We start from the raw sequence: 21,983 nt of genomic DNA on the forward strand, positions 1-21,983 counted from the left end.
GCCCAAGGCTCTATCTATAAAATATGGCAAGTTAGAGCCCTTAAAAAGGGGTCGCGGTGAAAGCTGCATATAGCAGCAGCTTTCAATCCTGATCCAATTTCTGTGCCGTAACTTGCAGATCATGGTTAGATCTTAGATCTTTGCCTTGTTTTAAAGATAAGATTTTCATACTTTGAATCTCTAGCTGTTACACAGCCCCAGAAACATGTCAGCCAGCCGAGGAGAAGAGGATGGTCAGTGGGGGAATGTTGACCATTAGTGATGAGCGAGCTTGCTCGGCCAAACTGCTGTTCGGCAGATCCGAGTGCTCGGCCGAATAATTTGGGTGCTTGAATACAATTTAATATAATGGAAGTCAATGGGAGAACCCCAGGCACCCCCTGCTCGGAAGAGAAGAGGGTGTCTGGTTCATGAAAAAAGGTTAGAAATTGATGGAAAACCCATCAAAAATGTTTAGCAACAGCATTAAGAGATAGCTGGATGCGTCTTAGACTCCTATTATGTACGACATACAATAGACAACCACACAAAGGCTATATGCCAAAAGCCAGGTATGTACAAGCCATCCATCGATCCATGAGACAGATAACAGCCAGCATACCTTACAATGGCAGCCTTGTGCACTATGAGATATTCAAAACCAGCTCTCATCTGACTGAGAACCAGTAAACCTCAAAGTTATTTTGCATCTGTTGGATGGCTTGGGTTGACCTACACACCCAGATCAATATCATTAGGGCGACAAAAAGTTTTCCGATTGTCCTAACATAATATTCAATAAAGTTTCTATACAGTTTTGTCATTTTTGGCGCTATTGAGTTATGAACAGCATCCTCTATTGGTTTCACAGTTTTATGACAAGACAAATATTTTTGTCAGAAAACTATGAACCCAATAGAGGGCGCTGTTCGTAACTCAATAGCGCCCTCTATTCGTTTCACATCCCACAGTTTATCAGAACCAGTATTATGGTGGTCTAACTAATTTTTTGATTAACTACAGGAAGTTTAGGTGTTCAGTCCATAATATGAGAGTAAGGCAACTTTCACATCAGCGTCTTTCATTCAGGTTTTGAGATCCGGCACAGGATCTCAAAACCTGAATAAAACGCTTCTGTTTCATTTAATACATCTGGATGCATCTGTTTCGTCTGGATTTGGTTGTATAAAAATGCAGCATCCAGCATTAAAATAATTGCAAGTCAATGGGTGCCAAATCAGTTTTTTTTCATTACAGAAAAAAACAGATGTGGCACCATTGACTTACATTAATTTTCATGCCGGATCCGGTTTGTTCAGTTTCGCAGACCCGTCACAAAACCGCAGCTTGCAGCGGTTTTGTGTTTGGTCACAAAATTGAACAATCTGGAACAGAATGCATCCTGATTTGGTTTGTTCTGTTTTGTCCCCATTGACAATTGAATGCCGGATCCCAATTATTGATGAGCAGCATAGGCAATATTAGTTTTCACGATATTTCGTGAATTTTTTGGCATAATATTCGCCATAAATTCGCAAATTCTAGAATTCGTGATCTCCAATCATTACAACACGCAACAAAAAAAACTTTTCGTCTGCTACTGGGCAAAAACCATTTGTCCTATACTAAATCGAGTGTGTGGATTACAAATCCGAAGTCAGAATTGTTGTAACACGTCACAAAATTTTGCTATGCATAAGTATGCCTAAATGAATTAAGAACTTGGAAAGCATTGAACAATTTTGAACAGAACGAGTTTTACTCCAACAATTACCTGATCTACATCAAAGTTTGTGTAGTAAACAATGTATGAAAATGTAATGGAATAACAAAATTTTGAAAAGTCTTGTTTTTCAGTTTAAAAGTCTTACTTGAACAAGGCCCAGTACTGTTAAAAGTGCTTCAGGCATCTTCTTTTGCGTTTGTAAACGGTCATATTTTCCCGTTGCAAAAACCAGCAGTAGTCCCCCTTCATGTTGGGATTCAAGCGGCCTTGATACCTGTTTTCCATTGTAGAAATATCTTTATGGAACCGCTCTCCATGTTCGTCACTTACGCGTGTCCCAACTTGGGTGGGAAAAAGTCAAGATGGGAATGTAAGAAATGCATTTCAATGACATCTTAAGTTTCAAAACTGAAAGAACTATAACAGATCACTTTATCAAAATCTGTCCAGCTTGCCTTATATACTTACTGCTGACATCAGCCTGAGTGCGTCCGAACAGGTCTGGACATGTCCATTGGAATATCTCCAATATAATGCATTAATATTATAACTGAATAGGCTTTGCATGTATAACCTAAAATGTAGACGTGTCAGGCAAATTCCGAGTTCATATTTGGAATCAGCGCGCTCATTTTAGTATAAATCACATGTTTTTCTCTCAGTAGCAAAATCATTGTTGTGCAGTATTATTTTCTTGATAGCGAAAATCGGCAATGTAATATGTGCGTATTGTGCACGCAATACAGGCGTAGCTCACTTTTGCTGCATTTTTCAAGCTGCTAGAAGTTTCCTGAGAGTGGAGAAAATGCAAAGTACAGTAATTCCTATCACACTACCTAACACCCTGCACTGGAACCTATTATCTACACTATATCACTATCTAACCTACACTGACTATCTCCCACTAACTATCTGTATTATATATATAATCTAACTAACTATCTAATGTAATTGAATAAGGATCCAGATGACTGAATAAAGCACAGAGCACAGCAATGACTGCTGGGGAGTCTCTTATATAGTAAGGGGTAGGCAACTTTCCTATTGGTTGCTAGCTATGTTGCTAAGCTCAGACAAAGACATTGCAGCCTTCTCATTGGCCCACAAGCAAGAAACAGTGAGGGTACTGAGTGCTGAGTGGAATTTTGACAATGTGTTGTGTATCTGATGTACTTTGAGAAAATATATGGGTGTGAAAGGTTAGTTTGTGTTTTTTTTGTAAGTTAGGTTTTATTTGTACATGTCAAAACTGCAAAAATTGTCCTAACTACCAGAGATGCAAAATGTCTGAACACCCCTGACAACAAAAGAGTTAAAGAGAATCTGTCGCCGAGTTTATGCTACCTGATCAGAGAGCAGCATAAACTGGAGACGCAGACGCTGATTTCATTGCACTGTATAACTTACTCGATGGCTTGGTGTACTGTAGCTTGATACAATTGCCCTCCATCAGCCAAGGATGTAGTCTGTTATGTATGTGGCAGTTAGCCCCTGATATTTATGGGCTGTGTCTTCCTCCCATTCACCTGCCAGTGATTCGCAGCCTTTTTCCTATGTACAGTATAGAGAGAATGTTGCTTGTCAGAGGTGGATGTGTGATGTGGAGCCTAACCTCATGAATATCAAGATCGGGAAGCATAAGCATGGAGAAGATTCCCTTTAACATCAATGAGATGTGTTAAGACTTAAAAACAGACACTACATACAGTACATGCCATTGTCTATTGTAAACAGAAGCCATGTGAGTAGAATCCTACTACCAATTTTTTAACTTGTAGGTAGTAATAATAATAAGTTGAGGAGTGATAGAAAAGAATATATTACTCCATCTGTTGCTCAGTTATATTTTATAATCAGTGCAATCTTAAACAGCTTTAAGGGACACAGAGAAACAGTCTATTAATGACGACTGGAAGATTGAAGAGCCTGGGACCTTCTACATGGCTGGAACTACAGTTAACTACATTCGAAGAGGACTCTGGGAGAAGATATCTGCAAAAGGCCCAACAACAACACCCCTTCATTTACTGGTAAAATGCAAAAACGCCGGCAATTACACAATGAACGTATTTATAAGAATTGTAGCAACCATTTAATATCTATATATGGTGATAATGATTGAATCAAAATGCTATATTGTTATTTCCTGTTATTTATAGTATTTTATATATTTCCGTACATACTGGGGTGACATGGGACTGGAGCTCTGAGAAAAAATAGGCCAGCATAGCCAGATACTACCTTTCCCTGCCAAGGCCCATTGACTATAATGGGATCCAGTGGGGATAGTCAATGGGGCCTGGCGGTGCTGCTGGAACAGCCTGTAGGAAGATTATAGCGCTAGTGTGAAAGTAGCCTATGTACAACTCAGTCTGCAGAAAAAAACTCATACAACTCCATCAATGAAAAAGTAAAAAATTTACTATTTACTATTGTGGTATCACATGAACTTTTTTTTGCTTACTTGCTTCATAAATACATGTCTAAAATCAGAGGCTGGCGCCTCTTCATAACCTCAGCGATCCACTGCCAGCTTAGGGCTTTATTAAGACTGGCGTCTAAAGCGCCGGACTTAATAAATGTGCCCCTAAATTTTGGACAAAGCATACACTTCATCGTAAATTAAGCACATCCTGTGACAGCGCAGGGAATGTCAAGACTGGCATAGAAAATGCCAGTTGTGATAAATCTCCCCATTGTCCTTTCAAAAAAATAAATGAAAGATATAAAATGCTGTATATTATAGAAATACAGCTCATCCCGCAAAAAGTGCTCATACTGTTATGAAAAGTAAAAAAAAAAGTGTTATTCAGAACCAATTCCCAACCATTGTTGAAATAGCCAGTTGCACTGCACATCTCTAGGTGAACTCTTCCTTGCTACTGTATGTGAGAACATATTTTTCAAATTTTTAAAAAATTTTGACACTGTAATGGAAAGCGCTTGAATTTTCAGCTTTGAGAGAATTTCTTGATAAAACACTCCACATGTATTGGCTGTGATTCTTTCCAGTCTAAATAAAGAATAACACCTGCATTGAATTTAACTCACATGTTCATCATACGTATCATGTCGACAATAATATTTTCTAGACAGTGAAGCTTAAAATGAATTGCGTCCAGGAAAGCAGACTGAGGCGAAAAATTAAAAGCATTTCACACACATCACTCGCTGCAAAGGAGGACTTTTCCAAGTTTAGTTTAGACTTCAAAATATGTAGCACATATGAAAAACTCCTGCTGACAGTCATAGTGACAGCTTATCCTTAATGGCCTGTGTTTGAGGATGGTTCCACTCGTCTTTAATGTTCATCTACAAATATGTGCAAAAGTAACGACTGTTTTCCTAGAAATGACAGAGATTTTATGAGCCAAATTACACTAAGTTAATAAAAATATCCACTTCCCAATAAAAAGCCTTCAGATACACGCAGCAGTCTCAAAGTCTTCCTGAAAGAAGAAAAAATGACATCTGCAGTTGCCAGCATATTTTCCACACATCAGGACACTATACTTGCAGCACATGCCAATGTTCCATTTCCTTTAGTGATCTACATTTTCATTTTTGTATTGACTTGATCCTGTGTATTTTGCAGGTGCTACTATTTCATGACCAGAATTATGGTCTCCATTATGAATATACAGTGCCACTGGACCCAATTCCGGAGAACCAGAGTGCAAAAGTGAATGAACCTTTGTATATGTGGACGCACTCAGGCTGGGAAGATTGTGATGCTGTTTGTGGTGGAGGTAAATAACATCTGCACTAAGGATGTATGAAGGGTCATACACAAAATTCATAAGATTCAAATAGAAAAAACATACTGCACTTTGAGTAAAGTTAAAGGAGTTTTATGGGAGTTCAATATTAATGACCTATCCTCAGGGTAGGTCATCAATATCTGATTGTGGGGGTCTGACTCCCGGTACCCCCAACAATCAGGCCAGTAATGTCTTGTTCATCAGTCAGATGGCCTATGTGCAGGTCTATCTGCTCAACTGAATGGGCCTGGGCTGCAATATCAAACACGTCGCTATACAGTGTATGGCACTGTGCTTGGTAAGCTGTGAGGTGGTAGTCTCCCATTCAGCTGTGTCCCATTCTCTCTTTGACCACCAGTTGTTTAATTACTAGAATCCCCCAACCCCCAATTCCAGGGTCTCCCAGATGATGCACAGATCAGGGCATGTGCTCCTTTTTTATCTCTCGGCATTTCTTCCAGCTGCCTCACTTCCTCTCATTGGACTTAGCTTCTCAAGGAAAGCTCCTTGATGGCTGCCAAGACATGCACCTGCCAACACATGATGGCAACTCGAGAAGGAGAGATTGGACAAATTGCAGTACACCAAGGTTTTAGCAATAAAAAAGGAAGCAGGGTCACCATAGCAGTGCTGACATTGACTCCCCTACAACCACTGATCTCGGCTTCAGCCTTAGACTTGACCTACAACTAACTCCATGTGGAGCCAAGAGACAATCTATTTAAAGTATCTCCATGAAGGGAGTCTCCCTAATGCCTCATTCACACATCAGTGTTCGGTCAGTGATTTCCATCAGTAATTTTGAGCCCAAACCAGGTGCGGCTCTAAACACAGAACAGGAGCAGATCTTTCCATTATACCTTATGTCTGTGGAGGCTCCAATCCTGGTTTTGGCTTACAATCACTGATGGAAATCACTGACCAAACACTGCCTGTGTGAGTGAGGCTTAAAGCAGGGTTTAATAAATGAATTATTGGATGTGGGGTTTAGAAAACATTCTGCGATTTAAGAGCAAATTTATATTTCAGTTTTAAAGAGTCCTTATGTTTAGTTTAGGTAGAAATGTAGAGATACTTTCTAGAAGAAATCATTGCTTACTGATGGCAACAAATGTATCAGGATAAAGCCCATTGGAGATTAGAAGGACACTTTACCAGAAGAAGTTGAAGGTTCTAGATTGGGTTTACTAATAACTTTAAGTTAGATGTAACGACAACACCCTCAGAAATTGACAGGATCCAGAGAATACTGTTGCTTAGGCAAGGTTTGGCAGGTGGAAGCAAACTGAAATGTCAGAGGTGATCCGCCACAGGCTGAGCACTAACCAGCTGACATAGTCCTGTCTCTTCAAGATGTAGGTAGAAGACAGCTGCACAGGTATGCACAGTGGCTGGAGTTTAGTCATGTCTAGTCATGTCAACTATTGGCTAAAGGGAATATGTAATCAGAAAATGAAAATGTTTGCAATTTTTGGTGAGGTTATTTTTATTTTCCATGTTACTATCTATATATATATATATATATATATATATATATATATATATATATATATTAAAAATGTATACAATCCTGCAGTGTTAACACTGTTCATTAGGTCCATGAATAACTTTTCAGTAGCCATCTCATTATCCTCACAGGCAGAATTACAATGACTGATATCACTTCTAGATAGACCACACAAAATCACCTGTTGAACATAAAAATGTGACTCAAACAATATGTCATTTTCTGATAATTCATTCCCTTTAATAGCAGTGAAGCCAGAATATAGCAGACTCATAATTATAAGTCCTCTGTACTTATGATGAGAGTGTTATGAGGCATACCTAAAAATCTTTCTGAAAAAGCATGGTGCTGGAAAACTGGAGGCCTAAACAGGACAGCAATTAACGTTTTCAATGCCATAAAACAACCCCCGCATAGTAGGACACATTGACATAGTAGTCAAGGCACAATTTGCAATAAGTGAACTGCTGCATAAGAAATATTTATTCATTTTTATAGGTTTATTATACATTTAAGAATGAATAGCTGCTGCATATATCTTCCTTATATTATTGTGTGTCGTGCTGTTTTATACAGCATTTTCCCAATTTTCTTATTATTATCTCCCATGGACAATAACAGTATTTATAAGGGCTTGTTCAAATCTGTGTCGGAGGCTCCGTTTGGTGCCTCTTTAGCAGATTCCATCAAAAATAACGCACAAAAGTCCTGCATGCAGGGATTTTTTCTGGCAAAAAGCAGCACACTGAAATAAATCCTTATGCGCCCCATTAAAATGGTGTCTTTTGGTTTAGTTATGTGTCTAATCCTGTTATTTTCATTGTTCTGCTCCTCTAATGTAGCAGAACTATGGAAACTGAAAATGTTGGTGTGAACTCAGCCTTACGTGACATTTAATAATGACAGCGTTCTTATTATGGAAGTAAGTATTAATGGCCAGATAATAATGTCTTTGTTTTATGCACTAGGTGAAAGAAGGACAACAGTGTCCTGTACGAAAATCACGAATAAAAATATTACTATTGTGGACAATGCAAGCTGTAAAGACCTGATGAAGCCAGAACCTCAAATAAGAAAATGCAATGAACAACCTTGTCAAACAAGGTACATATATTCTTTTCTCTCGTCTCACACATTTTTTGCTAGCTTCAGCTCACTCATGCCACTATATTAAGGTAGTGGGTGGGGTTTGCAGGACAAATTGACATTTAAATTGGAACAATTTTTATCATTTTTTATCACTTTTTTTTATGTAGGATGAAGAAGAAATTGCCATTTTGGCATTCTTTTTCATTTTCTGTCTGTGGTGTTCACTGTGCGTTACATTAAGACCGTATAACAGGCAGGTGTAATTTATCACCCTGTACATAACTGCAGTAGAGCAAAATTTATCATAGCTAATCCGTTCTGTTACCTGTAGCGTTGTCCATATAATGGGTAGGTATAGTTTATCGCCCTCTACATAACTGTTCAGTGGAGCGAAATTTATCATAGCTAATCCCTTCTGTTAGCTGTAGAATTACATTGCATCCAAAAACAGAAGCAGTAACGGCTGCGCTCACCTGAAAGGACGCCACTTAGGAAAGCACGGACTGGAACTGGAAACGGCAGCTCCACAGCAGTAAAATGAAAAAATGAAGAAAAGGTCCAGCTTCTCCAAAAAGTGACAATCTTTATTAGATATTACATGGTGCAGATAAAACCCATGATCCAAACAACAAGGTCTACGCGTTTCGGACCTCTCTGGTTAGGTCCTTTTTCATGACATTGGTTACTTTTTGGAGAAGCTGGACCTTTTCTTCATTTTTTCAAAATTACATTGCATCCGTATTACTAGCGTGTAATTTTTCACCCTGTACATAGCTGCAGGGGAATGAAATGTATCATAGCTAATCCGTTCTGTTAACTGTAGAGTTATGTTAGTTCATAAAATCGGCAGGTGTAATTTACATAACTGTGCAGTAGAGCAAAATTTGCCATAGCTAGTCCCTTCTGTTAGCTGTGGCATTATGTTAAGTTTCTATTACGGGCAGGTGTAATTTATTGCCGTGTACATAACTGTGTAGTGGAGCAAAATTTATCATAGCCAATCTGATCTGTTAGCGATACAGTTGTTATACACTATGGCCAACAGACAGTTGCCTGGGCCCTTTAAAGGAACGGACAGTGGCAAAAATATGGTTGTAGCCGGCACAAGTAGCAGCAGAAGAATGGGGGGGGAGCAGCCACAGGCTGGCCTGGCAACAGGCCAGAGCTGTCACTGTCATCCAGCAATCATGTTTTGACCAACAATTCAGCTGTACTGGAATGGTTGACTCATTCTTCAACATCATCTCAAGTGACAAAAGATACACGCAGCCAGGAATCAGTGGTGACACCACGCTTAGTTGTCATGGCTGTCCTGAACCCGCCTCTTACTTTTGCTGCTCCATCTGTAAGCCAAGTAATGGTAGCCGCCGGCTATTCTCTGCTTTTCAGCAACAATGAGCTTTGTGAGGACAATCAGCAGAGGTCTGCTGCGGACTTCTTTAGGCTTGCAACTACCGACAATGACAGTCGGGTGGAAGCACATGTTGCAAACGGTCAGGGACGTGCATATGAGACTGATGAGGGTGACACAAGTGACAACTAAACATTTGTAGATGATGATGTAGCCGATTCCACCTGGGAGCCGGTTGAAGAGGGGGCATCATCATCAGGGGGTGAGGGTGGCAGCGTGCTCACGAGACAGCAGGGTGCCCATGAGACAGCAGGGTGGAAGCATTAGGAGATCTTTAGCTAAATGCAGGAGGGGTACAACCTCTGCTACTCGCGAGACTACCTGTGAGGAACACACTAGCATTGCATGGGTTTATAAAAGCAGTGGCAAGCAGGCATCACGCAGTGGTGGAGAGAAAATGCCATTCTCAGCAGTGTGGGAATTTTTCACCAAGTCACCGGTGGACATCTAGGGACATCAGGGTAGCCAGGTGCCTTTTCCTCAGCTTCCACTGTAGACACAGTTCACAGTGGTCCCCCAGCATACTACCTATGCAAAGCACGGTGTTGTCACGTGGTTCTGCAAAGTCACACTGGGCAAGAACTGCTCTACCTCATCAACCAAGAAATTGAACCTGGCTGTCTCCTCGCCAACTGGAGATAGGAACCATGGTCACCGATAACGGGAAGAACATTCTGTCTGTGCTGCGTCGGGAGGGCTGATCCATGTGCCCTGCATGGCGCATGTCTTCAATCTGGTTGTCGCACGGTTCCTGAAGTCTTCCACCCAACTGCAAGATATCTTGAAAATGTCAAAGAAACTGTGCATGTACTTCGGCGAAGCTGCTGAATCAAATTATTCAAATCTTCGCTCATCTCTAATTATTTTTATTAGGAAACAATTTCCAGCTAAACAGCTATATGACAGTTTGAGATTATGTGAAAACTGAACAGGGATTTGGGAATATTATTCAGAATTTGCTGCAACCTCAATGTGTTATGCAGCTGCTCCAATCAAGGCAGGATAAATAGCCACAGGGATCAGAATTTAGGAGCGTTTGGTGTGGGAAGCAGGTGTCTGTATGGCCTCCATTGTATAAAGAGCAGGCACCTCCCTCCAGATGTGTTACTGCAGAATACTGCTCCAGATAGACATGACGGATGTTCTCAGGATATAACTTAGCTCAGTTTGGCACAAGTAAACTTTAGGTTAGTATGTCAAACGAGACTACATGTTTAAGCCAAGAGTGCTCTTTAAAGGATAAATGACATAGCAAAAGGATACAATTTCCATAAAGGATCTTTAAATGTTCTCAATATATGTGTATCTTCAGACTCCCAATCTTTGCTGCCAGGGGCCCCAGAAGAGAAGACCTTTAAGAGTCACTGTACTTTCACACAATTTCATTTCATTTAATAGAGAATGGTGTAACTAGCAAATTTCTAAATCACTTCATTTTTTAAAAAATATGCCTGTATCCACCTCAAAAAAGGCGCAAAGTCATAGGGTCTCGCTTCCACCAAATTTGCAGTCCACTGCCTGTTGTCCGGCAACATCTGTCACTAGAAACAGAGACTCGCAGGAAAAGATGGTTCACAGGAAATTGGGGCATGTCAAAGGTAGCTAAGATCCTGACCCAGATAGAAGCACTGCTTCTACTCTTTTTCTGAAGAGCAGAGAAGCTCATATGTGTCTGTAAGTCTGATCTCTGTGTCCTGAGCAGCTGTCTGAACTTCCTATAAGAAAACAAATATAGTGGGAAATAATGGATGTGAAATCCCTGCATAAACAGCTCTGGCAGATTTAACAGAAGGGAGACACCCACTGCTTCTGAGTGAAATGCATCTAGCTGTGCTGCTGAAACAGGGAGTAATATTGCTGAAAGAGACTTTAGGGAAGCCCAAAAACACCAGTTCCTTCACAGTTATGATTGTACAAAGAAGCACAGTCATTTTTTGAAAACATAGGTACACTTTACATATTGAGTATTGCACTAAAAGCCTGTCAGTGTCAAGAAAATCTTTAAAATTTCGAACAAAATTAACTTTTATTCTCTGCTAAAAATGTAAAGGGTTTTTCCAAGATTTTTAAAAACTGGGCAGAGTTAAATTAAATGTCCCGCAGTGATTGATGACAGTGGACACATAAACAACAAATGAATGGCATATGACCTCTGCAGGATCAGCAAAACCTGGAGCTGCAACATTGTATACAGCCTCCTGCTAACTTCCAAATTTAAAAAGTTTTGGAAAATTCCATTGAGTTTAATTGAGGAGATTTATCACAACATGTGGAATGAAGAAGTAGAACAGTCAGCCATGGTAACCTATCCACATGCAACTTACATTATTTTGAATCCCTTTTTCAATTTAAGCTGTAGACTAATTGATTGCTATGAGCAACTCATCTACTTTTCCTTTCAACTGAATTAAATGAACCTCCTCCATTAATAGTAATAATACGCCAATAAAAAAAAGCAGAATTAGGATTATTTGTGTCGATGGTAATAGTCAGGTGCGTAGCTATAGGGGGTGCAGAGGTAGCAGTCGCTACCGGGCCCAGGAGCCTGAGGGGGACCAAAGACCCTTTTGCTGCATAAGAAGACACCAGCATTATAGAAAGTGCATGCTGGTCAAGTTACACCTCTGGCTGGAGGGAAGGGGTTAGGTCAAGAATTTGGCATGGGGGGCGTGCCATTTCAATTTTTGCCTCAGGCAGCAGGAAGACTATGTGTGTCCCTGACGCTGGCCACAAAGCACTGAGGAAAGGGGGGCCCAAGCTGAACTCTTGCACTAGGGCCCATGAGCCTTTAGCTACACCCCTGGTAATAGTGGTTAACTAGTATTGAGTAAACCTATAAGGGTATGACCGTGCGGCCATTACCAATGCAGACCGACCAAACACTGTGGTCCTAATTAGTTTAATCAGAACCCACTGTGGCTCATACATCCACACAGTGTTAGACCGCATCAGGGCTGCATTGTAATTGTGACACAACTGTGCCATTCCTTAAAGGGGTTGGACACTTTCTGGCTACTTGTGCCCAATGTGTATGTAACATGAGTATATGGCAATTGCTAATATAGATTTTAGTGATATTCTGTGCTATTTTCCCACTTGTTATGCAAATCTTCTGTACTGTCCACATAGAGGTCATGTCCATAAGATGGTGGCTGATGGAGGGTCATGTGACCAGGCAAATCACCTCCATGTGATGTCCCTTACATTCAAATACACTGCACCTACACTAAACTCTCAAAAGTACTGGTACAGATGGCAGGTACAGTGTATCTGAACAGAGGAGACATCACATGGAGGTAGTTTGCCTGGTCACATGACCCTCCATCAGCCGCCATTTTATGGACAGGACCTCTGTGTGGACAGCACAAAAGACTTGGCAAACAAGGGAGAATACCTTATGAAATACAGAAAATGGTGCAGAATTTCAATAAAGACTATATCAGTAAGTGCCATACAATCATCTCACAAACGCATTGGTCAACAGTAATCAGAAAGTGGCCAACCCCTTTAAACTATTTCAACATTTATGCAGTATGTAATATAAATATGTATAAAGCTACTGCAATACGATTCTTCACTTTTGACATGATTTCTTTTTTAGGTGGATGATGACGGAATGGAGTCCATGTTCCAAGACATGCGGTAAAGGAACACAGACCCGGCAGACTGCATGTACACAGCAACTCACAAATGGAACACTGATCACAGTTCGTGAAAAAGACTGTCCTGGATACAGGCCTGCTTCAAGCCAGCGCTGTGAGGGCCAGGACTGTATGACAGTGTGGGAGGCCGGAGTATGGTCTGAGGTGTAGTAATACACATGAAGAAGATCAATATGGTGGATCAGAATCATTGCTACTATATTTTGTTTTATTTCTATTACTATTCATATTTTTATCACTATATTCATATATAGTGTGGTTTAGATGAATTGTAGACAATTGAACTTTCTTGAATCTTTTTTTTTAAATGCCCTCATTCTAAAATTGTTTTATGAATCTCAGTTTTCCACCATGCTTACATGGCAGATCTACCCACAAGCCATCCCTAGAAATAGGACAAATGAATCGTACATATATATGGATCCAGGGATTAAGTATAAATGTTCCATATGATATGTGTAGAAAGGTACCTTAGTGACTAAGGGATGTTTTTTAGATGCATTCTAGGTGTATATAGAATGGTAGGCCTTTCTTTACACTTTAGTGTAAAATCAGTTCTATAGGCATTGGCACTCTCCAGTGACCTATTAAAAAACAATACAACTTCTTATTACATCTGTAAATATATCTAAAACATGTTAGGGATGAAACTTAAATAATTAATCTTTTTCAGTGCTCCTTAAAATGTGGTAAAGGTGTACGACATCGGACTGTAAGGTGTACCAACCCTCGTAAGAAATGCCAAATGTCTACCAGACCACGAGAAATGGAAGACTGTGAAGATTACTCTAAGTGCTACATATGGAGAACAGGAGACTGGTCTAAAGTGAGTTCTGATTTCATTATTATTTACTTAAGTGTTTGGTAGTAGCATAGCAAAAGTGAAAACAGACATAAGTCTCTAGATCAATATAAAGCTGTGTTCACATCTGCATGGTAGGACATGTTTGGAGACTCAGTAACAGACTTTTGACAGGAAAAATAACACTACATGCTGCACTCTTTCCAGTCACAATGATGGACATCTTTTATCCACCATTCCATTAGAAGTTGAGTGCTTTTTACTGCATTTTTACATTAGAGCCTATTGAGAATACAATATTAGAATTGTCCTTTCGTAAGATGAGCAGTAGTGTTGATCGCGCACCAAAATGCTTGGGTGCTCTGGCCGAACACATCGGGATGCTCGGGTGCACCCGAGTGTAATGGAAGTCAATGGGAGAACCTGAAGATTAAACCAGGCACCCCCTGCTCTGAAGAGAGGAGGATGCCTGGTTCATAGTAAAAGGTCAGAAATTGATGGAAACACCACCGAAATGGTTCGGGAACAGCATGCAGAGGATGTCTGGATGCATCTTGGACTCCCAGGTCGCTGCTGGGAATGATGTTGTCCGAGTAGTATGCCACTTTTACAGACTGACAATAATACGCACAAAAACTGCTGCCAAAAAGGAAGAGGCACTCCAAAACAACCTGTATATCACATAAAGAAGGGCCTCATTCACATTGTGGTACAATTGTTCATGTAGTGGGACTCCTACACTGATAAAGCCTATGCACTAAGTGAAAGGGCTGCCAAAAATTACAAGGAACCGGCACTCCACTTTGTTACACATAAAGGAGGGCATCATACACAGCCTTGAAAAATTATGATTGATGGCCTGCTGGTGACCCTCAAAAACATTTGGAGCAAGGGCCTGCTGATGTGACCATCTAAAACATTATAGGTGAGGGCCTGCTGCCGCTTTGGTGACATTAGGATGTCTAGCCTATCAACTTTAGATAGCGCAAACCATGGTGACTATGAGTAACGGGGAATCAGGATTCGATTTCGGAGAGGGAGCCTGAGAAACGGCTACGACATCCAAGCAAGGCATCATGCGCGCAAATTACCTACTAGGTATAATTACGTGAGGGCCTACAGGTGAGCTGACCCTGTAAAAGATTTTAGGTGCAGGCCTGCAGGTGAGCCGACCCTGTAAAAGTTTTTAGGTGCGGGCCTGCTGGTGAGCTAACCCTCTAATAAATTATATGCCAAGACCTGTGTCACGGCTGTATGTGAGCAACAAGAGCATGCACAGAAAATAGAGCTACTGACCGAACCCAAACTATGGAGGATAAAGGGTGACCCCTGTCAGACCCTCAAAGCTCTCCCTATGCTGCTAAGCCCATGCCCGGATCCAAATGGTGGAACAAGGCATGCCCGCGTACCTAAGACTGATGACCACTGTAACCCCTACAATAGTGGAAGGGGCACGGCCACCGGTGCCCTGCTCAGTATATGGAGGGAACCGTGGTCGCCTCGGATCCAGTCAGAAAACACACAGATACACTACAATGTCTGCACACTTAGCTGAAGGAGCTGCAGCCGCAGTGAAGACGGATCCAAAGACAGGCTGGCAATATCCGGAGTACTTGCTGCAGCAGAACACAGGTCCAGTGAAAGGATAGCATACAAGGGAAGATACTCAAGCAAGAGCTACAACTCAAATGAGAAATATAATCCACAGCCTACAAAAGGAGGAGGGGTGATTTAAAGGCAGGGAAATCAAACGCAGGAGGAACAGCTGGGAGGAAGGAAACAGAAAGTAAAGAGCTCATCACAGGGGCGGAGAAACAGAGCAGTGAGAACTCCTCCAAGCTCTAGTAGTGACATCATCACAGGGGTGGAGAAACAGAGCTGTGAGAATGTCTCAAAGCTCTGGTAGTGACAGTACCCCCCCCCCCCCCCCTCTACGGGTGGACTCCGGACACCCAGGACCCACCTTCTCAGGATGAGCCCTATGAAATGCCCTGATGAGGCGAGTGGCTTTAATGTCCGACACCGGAACCCACATCCTCTCCTCAGGACCATAACCCTTCCAATGAACGAGGTACTGAAGAGAACCGCGGACAATGCGAGAGTCCACAATTCTGGAAACCTCAAACTCCAGATTGCCATCGACCAAAATCGGAGGAGGAGGCAAAGAGGAGGGTACCGTGGGCTGGACATATGGTTTTAAGAGAGATCTGTGAAATACATTATGTATCTTCCAAACCCGGGGAAGATCAAGACGGAAGGCAACAGGATTGATGACTGACAAGATTTTATAAGGCCCAATAAACTTGGGACCCAATTTCCAGGAGGGAACCTTCAGTTTAATATTTCTTGTAGACAACCACACCAGATCACCCACATTCAGGTCCGGACCAGGTACACGTCTCTTATCAGCCACACGCTTATACTTCTCACTCATCTTTCTAAGATTACTCTGAATCTTTTGCCAAATGGTAGACAAAGACGAGGAAAATCTCTTCTCCTCAGGTAAACCAGAAAGAGCCCCTCCCGAGAATGTTCCAAACTGCGGATGGAACCCGTATGCACCAAAGAATGGTGACTTATCAGAAGATTCCTGACGACGGTTGTTCAGAGCAAACTCAGCAAGAGGGAGAAATGAACACCAATCCTCCTGGTTCTCTGCCACAAAACAGCGCAAATATGTCTCCAGATTCTGATTGAGGCGCTCAGTCTGACCATTCGACTGCGGGTGAAAAGCAGAAGAGAAGGACAGCCGAACCCCCAGGTGAGAACAGAAAGCCTTCCAGAATCTGGACACAAACTGCGTGCCTCTATCGTAAACAATATCAGAGGGAATGCCATGCAATTTAACAATATGGTCGACAAAAGCTTGCGTCAACGTTTTAGCATTGGGTAAACCAGGGAAAGGTACGAAATGAGCCATCTTGCTAAAACGGTCCACCACCACCAGGATCACCGACTTCCCTGAGGAACGAGGAAGATCCGTGATAAAGTCCATGGACAGGTGTGTCCAAGGACGGGAAGGTATGGGTAACGGGAGAAGGGAACCTGAAGGCCGTGAACGAGGGACCTTAGCGCGAGTGCACGTCTCACAAGCAGCCACAAAACCCTCCACCGACTTACGAAGAGCCGGCCACCAAAATCTCAGAGCAATGAGATCTACCGTGGCTCTACTCCCGGGGTGACCAGCAAGAACAGTATCATGATGCTCCTTGAAGAGTTTGTGACGTAGCTCAGGAGGCACAAACAACTTCCCAGAAGGACAACGGGCAGGTGCCTCAGTCTGGGCAGCCTGGACCTCGGCCTCCAAATCAGAATATAGAGCAGAAACAACTACCCCCTCCGCCAAAATGGGACCCGGGTCCTCGGAGTTTCCTCCTCCCGGAAAACAGCGAGAGAGAGCATCAGCCTTCACATTTTTGATCCCAGGGCGGAATGTAATGACAAAATTGAATCTGGAGAAGAACAGAGACCATCTGGCCTGTCTCGGATTCATACGCCTGTCCGACTCCAAGTATGCCAGATTCTTATGGTCGGTAAAAACGGTGATAGGGTGCCTGGCCCCCTCCAACCAATGGCGCCATTCCTCGAAAGCCAACTTGATGGCCAACAACTCCCTATCTCCCACATCATAGTTTTTCTCTGCCGGGGAGAGTTTTTTTAGAGAAAAAGGCACAGGGTCGCCATTTGGCAGGAGAAGGGCCCTGGGACAAAACCGCACCCACACCCACCTCGGAAGCATCCACCTCAACAATAAAAGGTAAGGAAATATCGGGATGCACCAAGACGGGAGCAGATGCAAAACTCTCTTTAATCTTAGAAAAAGCGGCAAGCGCCTCCTCCGACCAAGAGGAAAAATCCGCCCCCTTTTTTGTCATGTCAGTGAGGGGTTTGACAACAGAGGAATAATTCAAAATGAACTTTCTGTTATAGTTCGCAAAACCCAGAAAGCGCATCAATGCCTTCTGATTCTCAGGAAGCTCCCACTCAAGTACAGCACGGACCTTCTTCGGATCCATGCGAAAACCAGAAGCAGAGAGGAGAAAACCCAGAATTTGAATCTCCGATACCATAAAAAAACATTTCTCCAGCTTGGCGTACAATTTATTTTCCCGCAGAATCTGCAGAACCTGAAAAAGATGATCCTGATGGGTCTGAACATCAGGGGAAAAAATCTAAATATCATCAAGATACACCAATACAAATTTCCCCATTAAATGGTAGAAAATACTGTTAACAAAATGCTGAAAGACGGCCGGAGCATTCATCAGGCCGAAAGGCATAACGAGATTCTCGAAATGCCCGTTAGGGGTATTAAAGGCCGTTTTCCATTCATCCCCCTCTCTGACCCTGACCAGGTTGTACGCGCCTCTCAAATGCAATTTGGAAAAAACCTTGGCCCCAACAATTTGGTTGAAGAGGTCCGGGATCAGAGGAAGGGGATAGGGATCGCGAATCGTGATACGGTTCAGCTCCCTAAAATCTAGGCAAGGTCTCAGAGAGCCATCTTTTTTTTTAACAAAAAAAAACCCAGCGGCAACAGGTGATTTTGAGGGACGAATATGCCCCTTATCGAGACTCTCGGAGATATAGGTTTGCATTGCGATTCTTTCCGGTTGTGAGAGATTGTAGAGGCGAGCTTTTGGCAGCTTGGCGCCGGAAATGAGGTTAATGGGACAGTCAAACTCCCGGTGAGGAGGTAGCTCCTGAACACCGCTCTCGGAAAACACGTCCGAGAAATCAGAGAGAAATGATGGCACAGTTTTAGTAGACACCTCTGCAAAAGTCGCTGTGAGACAATTCTCTCTACAAAAGTCACTCCACTCATTTATTTACCTTCCTTGCCAATCAATAGTGGGGTTATGTCTAGTGAGCCAGGGTAACCCCAAAACTAGAGGAGAAGGCAATCCGTTAAGGACAAAACAAGATATATCCTCCACATGAGTGTCACCTACAGCTAACCGGATATTGTGAACAATGCCCTTCAGAGATCTCTGTGAGAGTGGAGCAGAGTCAATAGCAAAAACAGGTATATCCTTTTCTAATGTGCAAACCTGAAAACCATGCATGGCTACAAATTGAGTGTCAATAAGATTGACGGCCGCTCCACTATCAACAAAAATCTCACAAGAAATGACTTTGCTCTCTAGCGCCACCCTGGCAGACAGGAGAAAACGGGAACTGCAGGTCAGAGGAAAAGCATCAATTCCTACATCAACTTTGCCCAAAGTAGCAGATGAAGCAGAGTTTGATGATTTACCTTTTGAGGTTTTTCTCTTATTATCGCTCTTAGTACAGTTCAAGAATCTCCTAGACGGACAACATTTGCCAAATGACCTATGCCCCCACAACAAAAACACACCATACTCTGAGGACTAAATCCTATTTTATCAGGGGCAAGTCGACCTAGCTGCATGGGCTCCTCCTCAGAGGGGACTGAGACAGGATGAGGCCCCTGCACACTGAATGAGTCCGCACCACTGCCCCTAGACTGACAATGGCTGGACAGAGAGGTCTCGTTTCTTTCTCTTAGACGCCTGTCAAGGCGTACCGCCAATGACATGGCAGACTCTAAGGACGTTGGTCTCTCATGGAAAGCAAATGCATCTTTCAATCTCTCTGAGAGACCATGACAGAACTGACTCCGGAGTGCAGCATCATTCCAACCCGAATCAGCTGCCCATCTCCAAAATTCAGAACAATAAAGCTCCGCAGACAGTTTGTTCTGGCATAAAACACGTAAGTTAGATTCGGCCAGAGCAACACGATCCGGGTCATCATATATCTGCCCCAGGGCCACAAAAAATCCTTCCACGGATCGAAGGGAGGGATCCCCTGATGGCAGCCCCCGGAGAACGTTTCCGGAAGTGAGACCTTTGGCTCGCAACACACTCCATGGGCCGGAGCAGAGCCCAATGCTTGAAGCTGAGTCATAGATTGACGGAGATCCGCTACCTCCAAAGAAAGACCCTGCATGCGGTCAACCAGGCCAGAAAGCGGATCCATGTCAAAAAAGACGGTTTTGGTGGATTATAATGTCACGGCTGTATGTGAGCAACAAGAGCATGCACAGAAAATAGAGCTACTGACCGAACCCAAACTAGGGAGGATAAAGGGTGACCCCTGTCAGACCCTCAAAGCTCTCCCTATGCTGCTAAGCCCATGCCCGGATCCAAATGGTGGAACGAGGCATGCCCGCGTACCTAAGACTGATGACCACTGTAACCCCTACAATAGTGGAAGGGGCACGGCCACCGGTGCCCTGCTCAGTATATGGAGGGAACCGTGGTCGCCTCGGATCCAGTCAGAAAACACACAGATACACTACAATGTCTGCACATTTAGCTGAAGGAGCTGCAGCCGCAGTGAAGACGGATCCAAAGACAGGCTGGCAATATCCGGAGTACTTGCTGCAGCAGAACACAGGTCCAGTGAAAGGATAGCATACAAGGGAAGATACTCAAGCAAGAGCTACAACTCAAATGAGAAATATTATCCACAGCCTACAAAAGGAGGAGGGGTGATTTAAAGGCAGGGAAATCAAACGCAGGAGGAACAGCTGGGAGGAAGGAAACAGAAAGTAAAGAGCTCATCACAGGGGCGGAGAAACAGAGCAGTGAGAACTCCTCCAAGCTCTAGTAGTGACATCATCACAGGGGTGGAGAAACAGAGCTGTGAGAACGTCTCAAAGCTCTGGTAGTGACAGCCTGCTGGTGAGCTGACCCTGTTAAACATTGTAGGTGAGGCCCTGCTGGTGAGCTGACCTTCTAAAAAAATTCTATGCGAGGGCCTGCTGGTGAGCTGACCCTGTAAAACATTATATACGAGGGCCTGCTGGTGAGCTGACCCTCTAAAAAGTTATATGCGAGGGCCTGCTGGTGAGCTGACCCTGTAAAACATTATATGCGAGGGCCTGCTGGCGAGCTGACCCTCTAAAACATTATATGTAAGGGCCTGCTGGTGATCTGACCCTCTAAAAAATTATATACGAGGGCCTGCAGCTGAGCTCACCCTGTAAAACATTATATGCGAAGGGCATATATGCGAGGGCATTATATGCGACGAAAAAGCATGTTGATATGATGTAAGAGGAGGAGGAGGATTGAGAAGGAAGATTCAACCATATATCCTTGTTAGTGGTGGAAGGGGTGCATGGGAATACAGTGTATTCAGTACATTATAAGCAACACATTTAAAGTGCCTTTATGTTCATCAGCTTTCCTCTGGTGGAGTTGAGAAGTCATAGTCAATCCAGGCCTTGTTCATTTTTATAAGAGTCAACCTGTCAGCATTTTCAGTTCACAGGAGGATAGGCTTATCTGTTATAATGCCACCAGCAGCACTAAATATCCGCTCAGACAAAACACTGGCGGCAGGGCAGGCCAGCACCTCCAAGGTGTAGAGCGCCAGTTCGTGCCACGTGTCCAGCTTGAACACCCAGTAGTTGTAAGGCACTGAGGGATCATTGAGGACACTGACACCATTCACCATTTTCCAAAATGTTTCCCTCCTTGTAACACTAGGCCGTGCATCAGGCTTTGGAGAGTGTTGCCCTGCCTCTGTTGGAACTGTTATGCGTTCCCCTTGTCTCCCCTCCTCTGTTGCCCAAGGAACTACGGACTCTGCCTCCAGCCTTGTCAGATGGAAGTTTTTGGAGCAATTTTTCAACAAGGATCTTCTGGTATTGCATCGTTTTGCTCGTCCTCTCCACCAGAGGAATGAGAGATGAGAAGTTCTCTTTGTAACGGGGGTTAAGAAGGGTGAACAACCAGTAATCCATGTTGTCTAAAATGCGTATTAATGTGCGGGTCGGGGGAAAGGCAGCTTAACATGAAGTCAGCCATGTGTGCCAGAGTACCAACAGGCAAGAGTTCGCTGTCACCATCAGGAGGATAACTCTCAATCTCCTCATCCTCTTCCTCCTCTCCTGCCCACCCACGCTGAACAGATGTAATTAAACTTCCATGGGTACCACCCTCTGTAGCGGAGGTAACCATCTCCTGCTCCTCCTCCTCGTCCAATTCGCACTGAGAAGACGAACTGAGGGTG

General features: G+C 43.1%; 1 protein-coding gene across 1 annotated transcript in view; it reads left to right on the forward strand.

Annotated features, from left to right (window-relative positions):
- Positions 1-21,983, forward strand: part of ADAMTS19 (ADAM metallopeptidase with thrombospondin type 1 motif 19) — a 366,657-nt gene that overhangs the window by 323,594 nt on the left and 21,080 nt on the right. The window contains exons 17-21 of the mRNA XM_040415985.1: positions 3,578-3,735; positions 5,301-5,454; positions 7,942-8,077; positions 13,075-13,279; positions 13,809-13,961. Coding sequence (XP_040271919.1) covers positions 3,578-3,735; positions 5,301-5,454; positions 7,942-8,077; positions 13,075-13,279; positions 13,809-13,961 — 806 coding nt within the window. The remainder of the gene's footprint in view (positions 1-3,577; positions 3,736-5,300; positions 5,455-7,941; positions 8,078-13,074; positions 13,280-13,808; positions 13,962-21,983) is intronic.

The sequence above is a fragment of the Bufo bufo genome, chromosome 2, assembly GCF_905171765.1.
Source record: "Bufo bufo chromosome 2, aBufBuf1.1, whole genome shotgun sequence".
Lineage (NCBI taxonomy): Eukaryota > Metazoa > Chordata > Amphibia > Anura > Bufonidae > Bufo > Bufo bufo.